The sequence below is a fragment of the Lissotriton vulgaris genome, chromosome 3_1, assembly GCF_964263255.1.
Source record: "Lissotriton vulgaris chromosome 3_1, aLisVul1.2, whole genome shotgun sequence".
NCBI lineage: Eukaryota > Metazoa > Chordata > Amphibia > Caudata > Salamandridae > Lissotriton > Lissotriton vulgaris.
The window spans coordinates 1,888,354,266-1,888,372,308 of NC_141689.1; the positions used below are offsets into that span (position 1 = coordinate 1,888,354,266).

The 18,043-nt window shown below is 45.9% G+C and overlaps 1 protein-coding gene across 1 annotated transcript in view; it reads left to right on the forward strand.

Annotated features, from left to right (window-relative positions):
* Positions 1 to 18,043, forward strand: part of TMEM144 (transmembrane protein 144) — a 230,710-nt gene that overhangs the window by 115,555 nt on the left and 97,112 nt on the right. Inside the window, exon 6 of the mRNA XM_086962354.1 lies at positions 13,808 to 13,889. Within this exon, the coding sequence (XP_086818480.1) occupies positions 13,808 to 13,889 (82 nt within the window). The remainder of the gene's footprint in view (positions 1 to 13,807; positions 13,890 to 18,043) is intronic.

An 18,043-nucleotide genomic window follows, 5' to 3' on the forward strand; every position in this document is an offset into this window, starting at 1 on the left:
TTTACTTCCACCCGTCCGTAGCAGTTTGGTCTGTAGCCTTTGTGGTCACAATTTCTGAGTGAAAATTCAGACAATGGCGAGTCATTTTTTGGTTTCTATTGATTTTTATTTTGTGTGGATTGTCCCAATGTGACCCACCGTGTTTTATCTCGTATTAACTTGCTGGGTAAATGATCGAATGCCTTTACAATCCCCTCCATGTGATGTGGTATTGCTTCTACTTGACATATTTTTTTGTTCTGGAATTCTTGTTCTGCACAGCAGTCAGGGAAGTCTGAATGTAACCCTGCCATGAGTCGATCGCATTCCACATACACAAAATCTGATTTACGACACCATTTGACACACTGGAGCCAAGGATTGTAGAACCAGCTTTTGTAAATTCTTTTCAACCCCAGTACAAAATCACTCTGAGAACAGCAGTAGTTAATGAAAACTAAAACACTAACCTGTGTTAATAAAGTGCATTCGGTGAGCACTTCGAACATGAGCAAATGAGAACTGTTCTAGAATCAACATTAGTACAGCAGGTTACTCGCACTTATCTTATTTGTACACTCGCTCCGTCTCCCCATCCTTTCTTTCCACCTCCACAGAAAGGAATGCAGAAGCACGCAATCATTTAGCAAAACCATCATTTAGAAGAACGCTGTAAGTTCTGAGTCTGTTTTCATTTGAAATGAAATCATTTTCCTTGTAGCGTCTATTATACCTCCAGTGATAGCAAAGTAAATTGCATCCTTGTTTACATTTCTTATGGCAGATGTGCATTCTCTTTGGTTACTTTAATGATTTTCGAGTGAGTTTATGTGCTTTTAATATGTGCTTTTTTTTGTTACCAGGCACTCATTTCAGTGGCGATTGCACTTTGAGGCGCAATACCACCTCAGTACCAGGGTAGTATCACCTCAGCACCAGCACAGCACCACCTCCGCACAATTACACCAGCACTACTCTGCATGACCTGAGCACTAGCGCAACACCACCTCAGCACCACCTCCGCACAGCACCTGTGCACCACCACCTCATTACCAGTGTACCACCACCCCACTACCAGTGCACCACCACCTCACTACCAGTGCGCCATCACCTCAGCATCAGCGTAGCACCACCACAGCATCACTCAACACCACCGTAGCACCAACGCAGAATCTCCTCCGCATCACTCAACACCACCACAGCACCACCTCCGTATCAGCACAGCACCAACTCCGCATCAGTGCACCACCAGCAAAGCACCAACTCAACACTACTGCAGCCCCATCACAGCATTGGCGCAGCACCACCTGTGCAGCATCACTTGAGCATTAGCGCAGCACAGCACCAACTCAGCATCACTGAGCACCACCACCGCATCACTGAGCACCCACCACCTCTGCACCATGTCAGTATAACTTAGCATCATCGGAGCATCATCACAGCATCACCTCAGCACCAGGACCGACAAACTAGAAGACATTGTATATGTTAACTAGCAGCCCGTCCCGACGTTGTCCGGGTATGAATTGCTGCCGGCCAGTAGTATATTGTTTTGTAGGATTTCGTTTTGATAGCATTTCTTATCTGCGACAGGCCTGTGAAACGCTCTGATTCACAGTGCATTGCTGATGCACTTAAGAGTGCGCGTTCAGTAGTGTGCGAACTCGAGTTTCCCTACTATATTTTTCCTTGCAATATTATATAGCGCGAACTCGACAACATGGCATGAGCACAATTTACATTACAGAAGAACACATTCATTTGTGGGAGGCACGGGGAGACAAAGCGATTTGCCTGGAATTACAGGATGTTGAGCTGATGCCGAGATTCGAACGTAGCTCCCCAGCTCTAAAGTTCGCAATTCTAGAACTTGTGGCGGGAGGTGTGTCTAAAAGTGTATGTCGGTGCTGGCCATCAATGAAAGAGACCTGTGCATTTTTAGGTCGAGCTCTCTCGACCTATTGTGGCCAAGTTGCTCCTCAAGGGACGTAGATTGGTGCACACGCGCCGATTGCACATCGTGGACGCGCATCATGCCCCGCCCCCCCCCCAGCCGTGCACATCTTTTGCTCCACATTCCACATTCACAGCGGCAACCTCTCACAATCACGCACACAGCCACACTCACAGAAGCGCGCGCACACACACACACACACGCACACACCACACACCATACACACCTCACACACAGGTGCCAAGCCCCACTTACCGCCTCAGCCGCCTCTCCTGACTTCTGCTGCCATCCACTCTGAGGGCGCGGGCTTCTCGCAAAGTCGGAAGTCCCGCCCCACGACTGCCGTGAGCGTGCACATCCCGAGACCGGAAGTTCGGGAGAGTGCACGCTCGCGGCATTTTTTTAATGTGCAAATGATCCTGTCACGGCCGTGCAGCTTTACTGCTGCGCAGCCAATGCTTGGTTTTTTTGGATCCATTTCGCGGCCGACGCAACTAAACGCTGACGTCTTGTTTCCCAATTGTTGGCAGAAGCGAATCACCTGAAGAGGTCTGATTTATGCAGGGATTTACTTCTGCTCATAGGGAACTAACACATAAAACGCTGCCCTGCCTTGCTCATGAGGAGAGTCCGTAAACGGATGTGAACAGGTGATTTTTCGCATGAGGTACCAGGATTGTTTTTGCTGAGTGTTGGTTTTTATGAGAGCAGGTTTCTCTGTTTGAGGTGACTTCCCCCAAATGTATTTTTTAACTAAATCAGGACATGTCGTGCCTTTTTTAGCTTCCATAGCTTCTAGCCTGATGATAGTGCATAAAGACTATCGTGACGTAGACACAGATGCGATCACGCACGGTGACTAAGATTGTTTTCTTTCCTGCACTGTGCACTTTTAGGTTTTTTCTAAAAGTCCATAAAACTCAGGTTAAATGAGTTACTAATGTAAATCTGTGAGACTCGGGTCGTGTGTGAGAGTTCATGTTTGGTTGTTAGCGCAAAATATGGATGTACGTTTACGAAACCCCAGTGGGATTTTTTTTAATCTTCACAAACAGGGGAGTACCTCGTCACTCAAAATCTAAAATGCACCATGTGTTTCTGAACCTATTGCATGGCCCGCGTGCTTTGTTGATCTTTCCCTTAATCAGTTTGTTTTAAGCTTGCATTTTATCTAACGGTCCTACAACATAATGGTGTTAAGGTTCAATGAAGTTATATTTGACGGAAGCAAATTTGCACCCATTTCAAAAATAAATATTTATGATTAGATATTTTAATTTTATTTATTACATTTTCGTCAAAGTACAGAATCAACAGTTAAGTGGTCAACCAGACAAAGGGCTAAAATGTGTCAGACAAGACATTATCATTTTTTCCTCAGCTACTTATTCCACAGCAGACATAAAATGTGCTTACCCTTGACCACAGTGATTGCGCAGCAGCGGCACATGGACATAGTGGATGCACGGGCTTCTCGCTCTTCTACATATTTCCTTTAAATGTGTATCCAGGGGGTTCTGACGACCATATTGCTTCCATTTTTCAGGTCCAAGATCATCCCATTTCACTCAACTCCTAGATTAGTTACTTCCACAATTGTCGTCCCTGTCCTGAGGAGTCGGCGCAAAGGGGCCCATATGTCTCTCGGGCGAGTCATTTCCAGGAGCATCCATGTGTATGTTTCTAGTTGTTCATTACTGTGGATCAAGTCCAACATTCACGTTTTGCACATTGGCATACTACCCTTCCCCTTTGGCACGCAACCAGACGTTTATCTAACAGTAGTGTTGGGGCTCTATTGCTGTAACCCAAGCCAATAGTGCCATCTGAAGCTTGAGGATGCCCGGCATGTCTATCATCTTTGACAGGGACTCCAGCACCGCTCTTCAGAAACCCCTCATCCCAGGGAAACCCCACGCCAGGTGCATAAACCCTTGCTTCCACTGCCTGCAATCTTGCACAATGAGAATCTTGCCTAATGCCCCATTTCTATTTCACAAACGCTGTATAGGAGAGTCTATGAAAGTATCTTGAGTGAATCAGGCGAAGTTTGCTATTTGATGAATAAAAACATATCTTGAGGGTTGTGTGTGTCTCGTCCGTTAATGTGGCCTGAGGAGATAAATATTTCCTCTTCATAGAGCCACCGCCTATTTCACAGTCGTTATTGTCTGTAGCTAGATATGACATTATCATCACTTGTCAGACTGAAGTGTTGGTGGTGTGGTATTGGAAGCGCATGTGAATGCATCAGTTCGAGTTTTGCTCTGGACTTGAGTATGCACCAGGCCTACAGCGTGCCATGCACCATGCTGATCTCAGCCGACCAGCTTTTTGCATGATACATTTAACAGTGGTGTCAGGTTAGCCATAAACTGTTCCACCACCAAGTGGGCCATATAGGTTTGGGGATTAAGCCTGTAAAAGGCAAATTGGTTCTGTTCACATAGGTAGTATATTTCCGTGCTGGGCGCGGCAAAGCTAACTTGTTGATATGGGAGAAAAATCAGTGGCAGCTGGTGACATTTGAAAGTGGTTGGGCGTAAAATTTGGGTATGACTTTTATGTTGCGGGCAGGCTTAATGGATAAACATTCCAGAGAAAAAAGATTGATAAATTGTGCATTTTAAAGGAAATGAATTTAGTGATGAAGCAATGCTTATAAAGCAGTGGGAACATATAGTCTTGGAATATTGAACACATTAAAAACTGCCCCATATCTATCTTCATTATATGTTATACAGCTACTGTAATGTGCAATGCACGTAAAATCACAATCTAAGTACAGGGGAGAAGTAAAACCAATTCACCTCACACTGAAGGGGTATGGAGTAACTGGCCGTACAAAGGCAGGGTGTATTTATTGCAGCTAAATATTAAACCAAATAGCCCTGTGTCACATCAATCACAGTAGTGTAATTGTGCAAAAGCCTTTCTAGATGATATAAATTGCCCTGGTGTCGTGGCGATTTTGCACTGACATTTTCAGATTATGTAAATTGCGCCGGTGCAACTTTGTACTGCCATTATCCTGCCTGGCAAGTTGACCGATGCAAAACCAACATTTGCACTTGTATGCCTGTCCTAATGTCAGTGGGAAATAGCCCAGGCTTGCAACAGTGAAATATTCATATTCTCAGGACACTAATGTGACCTTGGGTCCACCCTGCATCCCTCTTTTAAGGAACGGATGAGAGGTTGCAGACTATTCCTATAGGTGTCCAGCAACATTCTAGGATAACTCAGTGAGTTATAAGCTTAACCCTGTGATAACATGTCACTAGTCCAACTCACGAGAAGCCAGGGCCAACTCCGTCGTTCATGCTGCTGAGGCGGATAGTAATGCTAACTTACTGATAGTTGCCCGTGTATGCCGTACAATTACAAAATTGTGAAACTGATGTTGCAGGTGGGTGGTATACAGAAAACAAATTATCATCAGATGGGATCTATCTCTTCTCCATGAGCATCCTACAATGACGTCATGGAACTATAGAAATATTAAGATATGCAGCTGTCTGCCATGCATTATAGTCCCATTCAAAGCTACTCAACTGTTTACTTGCTATTATTAAATACATTCCTGATTTAGGATCGTGTTAGGGAAGCCTGTGACCTGGTGCATGACCCTGCCTTCTTTTAGTTTGGGTGTCAGCAATTTTCCAGGTGCAAATACACACATGCGTTATAGACAGTTTTGCGTTAAAGCGCATAGAGGTGTGTACCTGCCCACCATATGCGATATTTCTTAGTGAACCTCTACCCTAATTAGTAGGCGGACCGGAACATCCATGTGGAAGTTAATAAGCCTTTGAACAAAAAGATCCTCTCTGCTTTATGTTATTCCTGACAGAAGAGTAGCCTGACTCTGGTGCCCTCCTTAGCTTCGTGTCAAGACTTCGAGGTGGGGCATTTGTATGCTTAGCCCAAACACAGTAAAGAATGCATGCCATCCATACATACAATTTCAAGTCTCTACTCAAGTCCCGCGCTCCCCTTCCCTGTTCCCCCACCCTAACACCAGTGTTCGGTGTGGCAGGGAAGTGTGGACATGAAACAGGTGCCCATACCCAGTCTATCTCCGTCCCCTCACCCGCTGCCTCCCCGCCCCCACCCTCCAGCCATGACATTCATATCCGCGGTAAGTGGCGTCACGCTTGGTTCTCTGCAACTGGCATGTGTGTGTTTTAATTCCTGGTGGTGGACACACAGAAAGTGAAACTCACGAGCAATCAACGGGGCTCGGGGTGCACAACGTAGGCAGAGCACAGCTTTTTAAAGATGTTTGTTAAGGTGTACGGTCATTTTCACAGCTTCAAGTTTACAGACTTTTTTGTTTTACCGATTTGCACACCTTGTTATTTAAAGCTACCAAAATGATGGAACAGAACATATAATTTGCAAAAACTGGTTATTTTCCTGCATGCTCCACTTTGTGGTTCTAGAAAACGATGGACTTGTAGAGAATTGTCCAGACAGTTTCCTCTGTGCATAGAAAAGATTTTCAAAAGGTACATTGCGGGAAATATTCGTCATTCATTTTTGTGCAGTGAAAATGGTCTCATGCCACAGAAGCAACCCAAACATCGTAGCCATCGACGCTTAGAAGCGAACAAACATACAGTGTGCTTAAAAAAGCTTCCCAGACACTGCAGTGAATGTCTGTTTCTACTGTGCCCTCGGGTACAGAGGCCATTCGTTTGGAATGCATGTGAAGAGAAGGCAGGGAGAGAGTGGGACCCTTCAGGTGGTTCACAAAATATGAAGATGGGGCTGTAGCAGCTCCCTGTGGAGAGTTGTCAGACAAGAATTTTTGAATGGACAGGTGGTGATCGTTGTGACAAATAAACAGAAGTGAATATGAGAGGTAGTTTACCACGTAGAGGCCAAGGACAACTCCATACTAGGTTCCAGTCCCTCTGGGCACCAAATATGCAGCTTGTTCCCAGTACGCCACTAGAGTCAGCCTCATGTTTCTGCTCAAAAATGTACTTGTGTGAGGGGAAAGCATCACGTCACGTCACCCTTAAGGAAACACATCCAATCACAGTTTGGCTTGATAATCAAGCTACACCGTGATTGGTTATGATATTTAATTACCCGCCACCACACAGTGTCTCCAAGCGCGGTACCACAGGGACAGGCTAATCGAACAACAGCGAATCGTAAATTTGCTCTCATGCAGTTTCAAGTAGAACAATCATTGAAAATGCTATAAGTCTCGCCTTTTATTAAGTTAAAGCCATTTGCTTTGCTAATGGTTTTGTATAGCATAGCAAATGGCTTTAATTTAATGAAAGGCGAGACCTATTGCATTTTTAATGCTTGTTCTATTTCATGTTCAGTGGTGAGGCCTAGGATTCCCTATCAAGACCTATAAGCTTGTACAGTTAAAAAAAAAAAACGTCTTGCTAAATCCCTTTTGCATTCATCATACTTGGTTTGGCGAGCAGCTTTAGTTGAAGCTATTGCAGCTGTAATAAAGAGTGCCAAGGCATATGGGTAAAGACGTTTTATGTTTTGCACCTACATTGAAAGGGGCGTCGTGCTGCAATGCCCGTGGGTGCAAACTTGGCACACTGAAGCCCCTGAATGCATGCTGATGAGACATCCCTGCCTTTGGCTGATGTACAGCTCTGAATTATAGAACTTGCTTGAAATACTAATTTTTCTCCCCCGCCGCATCAGCAGCCCTTCACTTTCAGAGAAAAAAAAGTAGTGTCAGCGGTAAATATTGGTCTTCGTTGGTTATATAATTAGGGATTATTAATATAATAATACTTGTATTGATTGTCTGATTTTTTAGCATTTTTTACAGAACTCTATTATCATTATTAATAAACTACCAAAATTATATTAAATGGCAATTTAAGAGAAAAAAAAGATTTATTAACAGAGCTACCTTTGCTTTGCAATACGGATAATTTCTTTCACATATATATGCGCCTCTTTACTCGCAGGCAATGTAGTAATATTGAAAAATCACATTAATGAAGGCGAGAGCCTGCCTCCATCCATCCATGCCTGTTTTTAGGTCTCGACTATTTATCACTTAAGTGATAAATGGACGAGAGTATTGAGGGCCAAATAAGCTTTGAAACCAACGGCGGAATTGCCACAGTGCATGTGCTCCGTGCGCGTTCACAAACCAGCCTCGTCATAAACCAGCATCTGTCTCTCAGTGCCTCACACACTTCAAAGGCTCCGCTCCCCGCTTGCACTTTGCACTCTCCGACTTCCCCTCCCACCTCCCACGGCCGCTCTTCCCATTCACGCGCTCGCACATCAAAGGCTGCTGCTCCCCCGTCAATGCGCTCCCGCCCGCCCCCCCCACAGCAATGCCAAGAGCTTGTTGATTTTGAGTCACAAAAGCAGATGGAAAATGGCTAGGGTGCCGCCCGGCGTAAAACGCTTCAACGCCTCGTCGGGCGTAGTAATCGCTATATAATTACTATTAGTTTACTCTGTGGGGCTTCACTAACAGATCGATCACTTGCCGCCCACTACAAGTGCCCAGTCTATCCTGATGGAGCACGTAACGGAAGAAACTGGCACCACTGGAATGACGAGGGTACGTGCCACCCACACCATCACTTGGCCCCCTGACTGCGCAGACTCATTCACGCGTTAACTGCAGCCGCACAAGGATAATGAACACATTTCTGTGCCTTTTCACCCCCATTTTTGCAACTCGATTTAAAGCATTATCGAGTAGCTCACACGTCACTGGCACATGGCAATCTCACCATATATTTTTATCTTCCAAGCCCTGAAAGATTCTCCCATCTTGACATGGTTTATCCAAAAACAAATTTTTTTTCTTTGAAAGTAAACACTTCCAAGCGTATTAACCCATCCTTCACTCACAGCTGCTGAGACACTTGCTATTCACAAATGTATTTTTTTCTTGTCTGGCGTTTTTCAGTGCCAACAATAGGGGAGGCCACGGCGAGGTCATCCCCCTCTTATTAAAATTCACATCAGCTCCGGCCGCTGGGCCGCAGGTTTCCCACAATGCCGCTGCACCTCTCGCATCTGTGCAGCTCTCAGCGCCCCATTCACACCCGGGCATTCGTCATTCATTCGAAGGCCTCGCGCTCCCGGGCCTCAAAGGCGCGCGCCGGCTGCAATGACAGAAGCCTCGGCTATCATTAAAGACGAAAAGCTGAGTATTAAAGCTCTCCCAGTAAGTGAAATGCTGAATGTCTAAGATTTATTATCACTTATTATCACCACTTCACTCAGGCAGAGTGAAGTGGTGAGGCCGCTGTCCTGTGGAATTTGCTTCTTCAATCTCTATTACTAACACACACCTCCCTTTGTGAACACATGTGAATGTGTGGTTGTTACACAAGAAGCAGGGCATTATCACTCAGCACCACCACATTATCACTCAGCACCACCACAGCACCACTCAGCACCACCACATTAACACTCAGCACCACCACAGCACCACTCCGCACCACCACCACAGCACCACTCAGCACCACCACAACATCACTCAGCAGCACCACCACAGCACCACTCAGCACCACCACATTATCACTCAGCACCACCACATTATCACTCAGCATTACCACAGCAACCCCACAGCATCATTCAGCACCACCACAGTACCACCGCAGCACCACCACAGCACCACTCAGCACCACCACAGCACCCCTCAGTACCACCACATTATCACTCAGCACCACCACAGCATCACTCAGCACCACCACAGCACCACCACAGCATCACTCAGCACCACCACAGCACCACTCAGCACCACCACAGCACCACTCAGCACCACCACAGCATCACTCAGCACCACCACAGCATCACTCAGCACTACCACAGCATCACTCAGCACTACCACAGCATCACTCAGCACCACCACAGCACCACTCAGCACCACCACAGCATCACTCAGCACCACCACAGCATCACTCAGCACCACCACAGCATCATTCAGCACCACCACAGCATCACTCAGCACAACCACAGCATCACTCAGCACTACCACAGCATCACTCAGCACCACCACAGCATCACTCAGCACCACCACAGCATCACTCAGCACCACCACAGCACCACTCAGCGCAACCACAGCATCACTCAGCGCAACCACAGCATCACTCAGCACAACCACTGCATCACTCAGCGCAACCACAGCATCACTCAGCGCAACCACAGCATCACTCAGCGCAACGACAGCATCACTGGTTCAAATATGTTCTCTCAATGCTTCAAGCTTTATTACAAATGTCACAAAAAGATGTAAATATTTCACTTCTGTTCTTGGATTTTCGTCACAATAAAATACACTGAACATAATCTTCACAAAAGTTATTTACAAAACTTTAAGCTACTGTCATTATAAATTACAATCACTTTTATTTAAGTATTAATTATTAAAAAAAATGAAAAGCCATTGTTATTTGTAATATCAATACATCTAAGTCACGTAAATACAAACCATGTTGCATTACAAATGCTATAGGTGTCACATTTGCGAAAGTTATAACTATTGGCATTGTGAATGACAAAGCTATTAATTTAGCTATTTTCAAAAAACACACATAAATAAAAAAATTGTCATTTACAAGACCAATAGCTCAAACTTTCCTAATGCGAGACCTATTGCATTGCAAATGCTTGTTCAAATGGGTGGTGAAAAAATATGAGTATGTTGCTGGAGATGTGGGCCGCCGTGCCACCAATGTACTTACCGGGGGAGGGTAAACACCCATTATTCCGCAACTTTCTTTCCGCATACCATCACTCCGCATACTTTCATTACGAAAGTACCATGACTCCGCAATGCCATTATAACGCATGGCATTACATTTTATATGCTTTCACCACGCATACATTTACCAGGAAATTCGTTGTAAATGCATGAATGGTAAAAGCATGTTTTTTTTAATGTTTGGATAAGGTAAGTATGGGTATAGGGGTATATGTTTTGGGGTACTGAGGTATATGTTTTGGGGTGTTTGGGTATTTTAAGGGTTCAGATATAGTTTTGGGTTATGGGGTACAGGGGTAGTTTTAGGGTTTAGGGATAGGTATGGGTTTTGGGGTACAGGGTATTTTTAGGGTTCAGGGCTAGGTTTAGGTTTTGGGGTATAGGGTTATCTTTAGCGTTCAGGGCTAGGTTTGGGTTTTGGGGTACAGGGGTATTTTTAGTGTTCAGGGGTAGGTTTGGGCTTTGGGGTACTGGGGTATTTTAAGGGTTCAGGGCTGGGTTTGAGTTTTGGGGTACAGGGGTATTTTAGGGTTCAGGGGTAGGTTTGGGTTTTGGGGTGCAGTGGTATTTTTAGGGTTCAGGGCTAGGTTTGGGTTTTGGGGTACAGGGGTATTTTTAGGGTTCAGGGGTAGGTTTGGGTTTTGAGGTACAGGGGTATTTATAGAGTTCAGGGCTAGGTTTGGGTTTTGGGGTACAAGGAATATTTATAGGGTTAAGATGGGTTAGTGTTTAAGGGTGTTGGGGTATTTTAAGGAGTAAGGGTGGATTATGATTATGGGGTGCAGGGGTATTTAAAGGGAGCAGGGTGGGATTAGCACACGATATGAGACATTGCATGAAGGGCGGAACGTACCACACACCCCCAGCGTTTGACACGCCCCCAGCACACGCCCACAGCATAACGCAGACACGCCCACAAGGGACTACTTTGCTGCCACGGTTCTTTTACCTTTTAAATGTATATGGTGGGCGTCTGCATAGCCTATGTCCTTCTGCTGCAACTGCCCTTTCCAACGCTGTATTGGGTGTTGTGATTGATGCTGTGGTTTCTGAGATTACCTGCCTCAAAGGTTTGGGCTCTCTCTTTATTATGTTAGTATGGATTCTTAGGGTTGTTCATTTGTACACAATGTTTACTTGGGTATATATAAGGTAACAGAAATGCTTATAACACTTTATTATACATTTTTAACATGCTGTACAGCTGCCGCTCTGCTCTACAACATAGCTTGAAGACCCTGGCAAAGCCAATAGCTCTGGCTAAACACTTATAAGGTCCCAAAGGCGAGGTCTATTGGCTATGCCAATGCTTGTTATATTAGACATGCAGTCTTAAACTGGCACATATATTGATGGAAATCTAATTGAGTAGATCACAAAAAGGAGCAACATAGGTGGATTTATTTTGTGTTAAACACCAGCCTGATTGCAGTATGTTGAAGCTTTTGCGGTTGGTGTATATTGTTTTTTGCCCAATCCAGCTAGGCAGAATTTCATAATCCAACAAGGACCAGAGAAAGGCACTGGCCACCATAACAGTGTGACGGAAGAGTAAGAATGGAAAAATTCTCAAATAAAAACGGCCTCAATTAGACACTGCTGAGATCTGTGGCTCCAAGGATAATTATCATATTACGAGTTACCAGGCCTGGTTAGGGGCAGGGCCCTTGGAGGTAGACCGTAGGATTTCATCTCATTTGTTGATTTTATTATAGTTGAGTAGTATTTCCCTTTTACTTGGATACAGGAAAACTTTAAGTTAAATCCAATTTTAAGTCGTTTTTAATACTGATGAGGCAACCTCAGCAGCGGTGTTTGGAAGCTATGAAATAAGTGGAGATTCATCTGCAGAGGAGTATGATTTCACATTGCAGTGCTCGAAAAATCCTACAAATTGTACTAGTCCTGCAGGTCTGGTACCTTGAAAAATCTCCTCAATTTAACTGCAACTTACTTTTAAAAAAAACTTTATTTATAGTTCTTTTTCAGTAATACACGTTACAGTCATATCATGTAGGTGTCATCATTCATCTCTCAAATTACACAGGATCAATCTTCACCACTTTGGGGTGCTAGGCAGAGCCGGAGTGGGCTCCCGACTTCTGCTCTTGCTGTGCACACCAACTTGCACGCATCAGGCGTGAGTCGCGTTTTGGCGCGAACGGGTTTCCTTTTCTCGAGCGTTTCAGCGCTCGTTGCTCCGGCCCCTCTTGGCTCCCTTGCAGTCGCTGGAGGGACAGGGTCACCTGCTGCTGGCCTCCCTCTTCAGGCGGCAGCTCCGCTTTGCACAGCAGCGTTCTCCTTTTCTGGACGCTGCATGGGAGAGGACACTCTTGCAGGGTTCTGTGGGCAATGGACATGCCAATCCCACCCTCGTCGCCAGTTGTCGTGTCTCTGAAATGACGACAGACAAATCTATATATATTTATAGAGGAGCTTTATTGATTACCTCCTTCTGTGTCCCTGTCCCTACTCTAACTAACTCCATCCTGTCAATACTCCTCCTCTTCCCTTCCACCCAGCTAACTCCACCCACCCAGCTACTAGACCGCTAACTACATAACACTCTGGACCCGCCCCAGGACACTGAGGAGTCTTGGGGGCGGGTCCAGTGGATGACCCTGCTGGTGGGGGGGAGTGGTGGGCACTCCCTTCACTGTGTATGAGGTGTTTGGCTGTCTGTCTCAGGCCTGCCGAACCCCTCATGCACAGTGAAGCTTTCTCCAGGCTCAGCCGTGTTGCTGGGGCTGTAGAGAGCGGCATAGGCTCCTAGTCTGCTGGGAGAGCAAGTTGCCAGCACAACAACCAACCCTGACGCTGGTCTCATGCGAGAGCAGCTTCAGGATTGGCCGCACGGCAGGTCGGGAGCCTATGCACAGGATCAGAATGACGAGGCGATACGCCGGAGACTACAGCGTCACAGCGTCAAGGTAAGTTTTTTTTTTTTTTTTTGCCCCCTCCCCACCTCCTTCTGTCTCTGCCCCCCCCCCCCCCCCCCCCCCCCCCAGCCCCTCACTTTGGCAGGGGATGGCCGCTACTGATGGAACTAATGGTGATGGTGCCTAATTTTGAAAACCTTTTTTTGGTTTGATGAAGGTTATTCTTTCTGTTCACACTTTAAATTTATTTTTCTGTTGTTCTTGCAGTGCCGTCATATTTTTGTTTGTGAAAACTGATGTTAATCCACGGACAGTTTCATCAGAATCTACTCCTTTATTAAGAAATTCGGTATGTATTTCATGTGTATAAAATTCTAATTATTTCCAATAGCAATAACGTTCTTTTCAATGAGGCATAAAGTGGCCGAAGACACTTGAATCATTAGGGAACACAATGATGTATGGAATCTATTACTCATCTGAAAAAATACGGTACAAAGTTTGCTAATATTTTGCGCATGCCTATGTGAAGGAAATGAATAACTGCCTAGATAATTGTTTTTTGATTGAATCGACAGAGTGTTTGAATTTTGAAGATGGACTGATTTGTTGCTGTCCTCTCTTTTCGTATTTCAGTCTGATTGCAGTGAATTCTATATGTGTTTTTTATTAGCACATCATTTGGATTTCCTCTAAACACCTTTGTAAAAGGATTTTCATCGTGAGTCAACTTCTGCATATCCTGCTGAAATACAGTCCACAATGTGTTCTAGTCTCTCAGATGTATGTATAGCCTCTCATCTGTAATGACTCACATCACTTGGATTTTTGCTTTACCCAACCACTCCTGCATGTTGTTGCACTGGGTTCTGCCCCAGCAGTATGCCCAGATTATTAGCTTTTTCGATCACCTGCTTTTTTAAAACTTTTTGCGGTGGTTGAGCCTCAATACTGGTGTCTCACCCATGGTAATCACATGGTAAACTGTGCATGTTTACCACCAGTATCCACCTTTTAAGATAAGGTGACACAGCAAGGTTAAGGTGCACTTGACTGGTTACACATGAAAATGTGTGTGGGCTGCGCACAGAATATTACTGACGTCCTCAGCCTAGTAACAGCGCACAGGTAGCCTGGTGCAATGGTTACTCTGCAGGGTTAGGTATTCTTCTTCTTTTTTTGAAGACCTTTATTGTACCTTATTACAAGAACACAGCGTTTGGCCCACAACCCGAAAAGAGGGCCGGCCGCAAATCACTTCATGTGCATACCTTAAGTATCATGAGGAATCTCAATAGGCGAGACCAAAGGCAAGGTGTACAGCAATTTTACGTGATGAACCTGAGTCTTGTATTATCATTATACAGATTTATAAGCAGTCTCATTTTTGGTTATACCATAATAATAACAACGGAATACTTTAACATCCCCCCTCCCAAATAACCCAGGTTTCCAACCATAGCTTCGTCCATTAATACACAAAATCAAAAGGTAATCAAGGTATATGGGATATGGAATGTATCACAGCTCTGGTTGATGTATTGGTCAGGGCATGCAGGGGGCTTTCTCATGGAGAGAAACTGTGGCACAGGCAAACGGAGGCAAGTCAAGGGGTCCATCCATTTCTATCCTATAATAAATATTCACATGACGAGCAGAGGAACATCAGTATCATAATTACAGCTTGACAGTGGACATCTGCACAATTAAGACTAACCGGGGGTACCTTTGTCCATCACTGGGTCCTTATGGTTATGTCACATATCAATCGTCATCAAGTTTAGACAGCATATACGCAGTGTATGGGCCCCAAACATCACGTGGGCGTGAGGTGACAGGCAGTTCTTCATAATAACAGGTCAGCTGATCACGACAATATGCCATGTCTTGCAGCCATAGTTTGACATCTGGTGCACGTCTCCCACCCCAGCAAACAGCCACTCTGCGCTTAGCAATCTGTAGCGCCAAAACTACTAGTCGTCGCATTCTGGCAGGCACTCCAGAGGCCATACCCAGCAAGCATAAGCGCGGGTCAGCAGCAATTTCAATTGATGTCATTTCAGATAACGCTGCAGTCACAGCTGCCCAGAACTCCGCCACACGCTCACACCCCCAGGCCAAATGGATAAAGTCGGCGCCTTCCATACTACATCGTACACAATTTGACGTGTCGCGAAGACAATCCTAAACCAACTGTGCAGGTGTGTAATACCATTGTTGCAAGAATTTATAGTGAATGAGACGAACATTTCCATTTGCTGCAAACCCACCAGTCATAGAACAGCACTCAGACCATTCATCATCGCTCAATGGTTCAGCGATGGTGCATCCCATCTTGCTTTAGCAATCACACCGCCTCCGCCTTCATCCTCCTGTGAGGCCCGATACAACCGGGAGATTAATTTCATTCGATTAGTAGTTGTATATAACAGCTGTAAGGCACCCAGCACCGGTGGCTCATCCGGGAAAGTAGGATATAAAGCTCGCAATGCAGCCCGTAACCTGACGTAAATGAACGTGGCCATAGTCGTGTTAGTCGTCTGTTCTAATAGGGTCTGTGTTAGAACCGGCTGTCTCTAGTTGGCAGAGGTATACACTTCTGACAAATAGGGACACTCCTTTTCTAGTCAGGGCAAGGGGATCACACCCTTCGATAACCCCTGCTCACCCCCTTGGTAGCTTGGCAGAGCAGAACAGGCTTATCTCAGAGGCTGTGTGTTAAGCAATTATGACCACATACAGTAATACAGTGAATACACTACAAATGGACACGACACCGTAGTATTATAAAAATAAGTATTTTTATATAAGGCTTAGCACAAGACCAAAATAACGGCAAAACTGTACACAATCGGAATAAATACGTTTAGGAAGGAAAAAGGATAGTTCAAAGGTAGTTCTTCTTTAGCACACGAGTCTTTTATATCAAGCAAATCTTCTTCTTGGAAACACAGTTCTTTAGCAACAGGGTAACTCACACGGGAGCTACACAACGCTGGGCAGAGATAATCCACAGGTTCGGCGTCGACCGCGAGGAGCGCTGCGTCGGGCCTGGAGTCACACGGACCCCCAACAACACAGTACCTTAGGAAAATGAAGCACACGATGATCAGCGGCGTCGAGCAATCCGGCGTCGCGTCTTCGGTGTCGATCAGGCCTCAGCAGGCGTTGTCGATGATGCAGTTGCACAGAGTGAGCAGCGCTCACGGCGTCGAGGGGCACACGGTTGATGCGATCAGCAGCGGGGCAGACACGAGGTCCTCTGGAGTTAGAGCCGTACTCCTACTCACTGGCGTTGCTGCTGGCGTCGGTCGGGCCCAGCGTCCGATCGTCGTGGTTGCTGGTTCTTTCAGAGGTGCTGGATTCACACTTCCAGCGGATAGCACTTTTTAGCAGGTGAAGTCCTTTAGCCCTGTGACTTCGGCAGGAGACTGGCACTCTTCCAGTCCTTGGAGATTTTCTTAGCAAGCGTGAGAGTACACACAAAGTTCCTCTCTCCTGGTTCCTTGGCAAAAATAAAGAAGCACTGCAGGATTCCCCCAACAACAGCACACTGGCAGAAGGGGTAAGCAGTCCTTTAGATCAGCAGGCTTCTTGTCCTTGGTTACAGGGTTCCTTGTCAGAAGTGATCTGATTTCCTAGTTCAGGGGTCCTCCTCTTATACCCCTTTTCGTCTTTGATCCCTTTGTCTATGCCGGGGATTTCCCAACACCCTGGGTCTGTGGTGGGTGGAGCTAGGCAGTAGCACCTGGCCTATTCATTGAGCCGGGCCGGGTGCTCAGACGCCCCGCAGGAGGTGGAGCCAGCATTGACACTGGCAGGAGCAGAGCTATCGCCCTCCTGGCAGGAGGTGGGGCTAGGATCGTCCATGGCAGGTACAGAGCCATCAGTCGCTCGGCAGGAGGTGGAGCCAGCATTGTATCAGGCAAGGCAGGCTATCAACAACTACTCTCCCCCTACTCTCAACGTAATGTCCCACTCATCCCACACTGACTCATCCAGACCTCTTGGAGCCACCCAGCTCCTGTCACATACACGCAAGACCAGCAGAGACCAGATATGGTTAGACAAGAAAATAGACACTTTCTAAAAGTGCTATTTTCGAACCCAGAGTCCAAAAACCATCCACACCAACGGATGCGTAATTAAACCCCGAGTTCAGGGATACCAAACTCGACATTGCACCATGCTCCCCGAGCCGGCTAGGATTATAGCGTTAATAATCCCGGCGGCCCATTCTATCCAACGGAGAGCAGGCTACCTCGCAATAGTGTAGCCCTAAGATGGCGGCACTTCACTATCAGGACAGGCCAACTTGGTCAGGCTTGTCCTACCTTACACTTACAATGCACCCTGCTCACGGCCTACCATAGGGGTGACTAACATGAAGTTAAGGGAAGGTTGGAGGGCTGGCAGGTAGGTATACCTGCGCAGCCGACGTGACAGTGCAAGACTGCACGTGGGTCTCGCAATGACCGACCCGTAGACATTCTTTTACAAGGC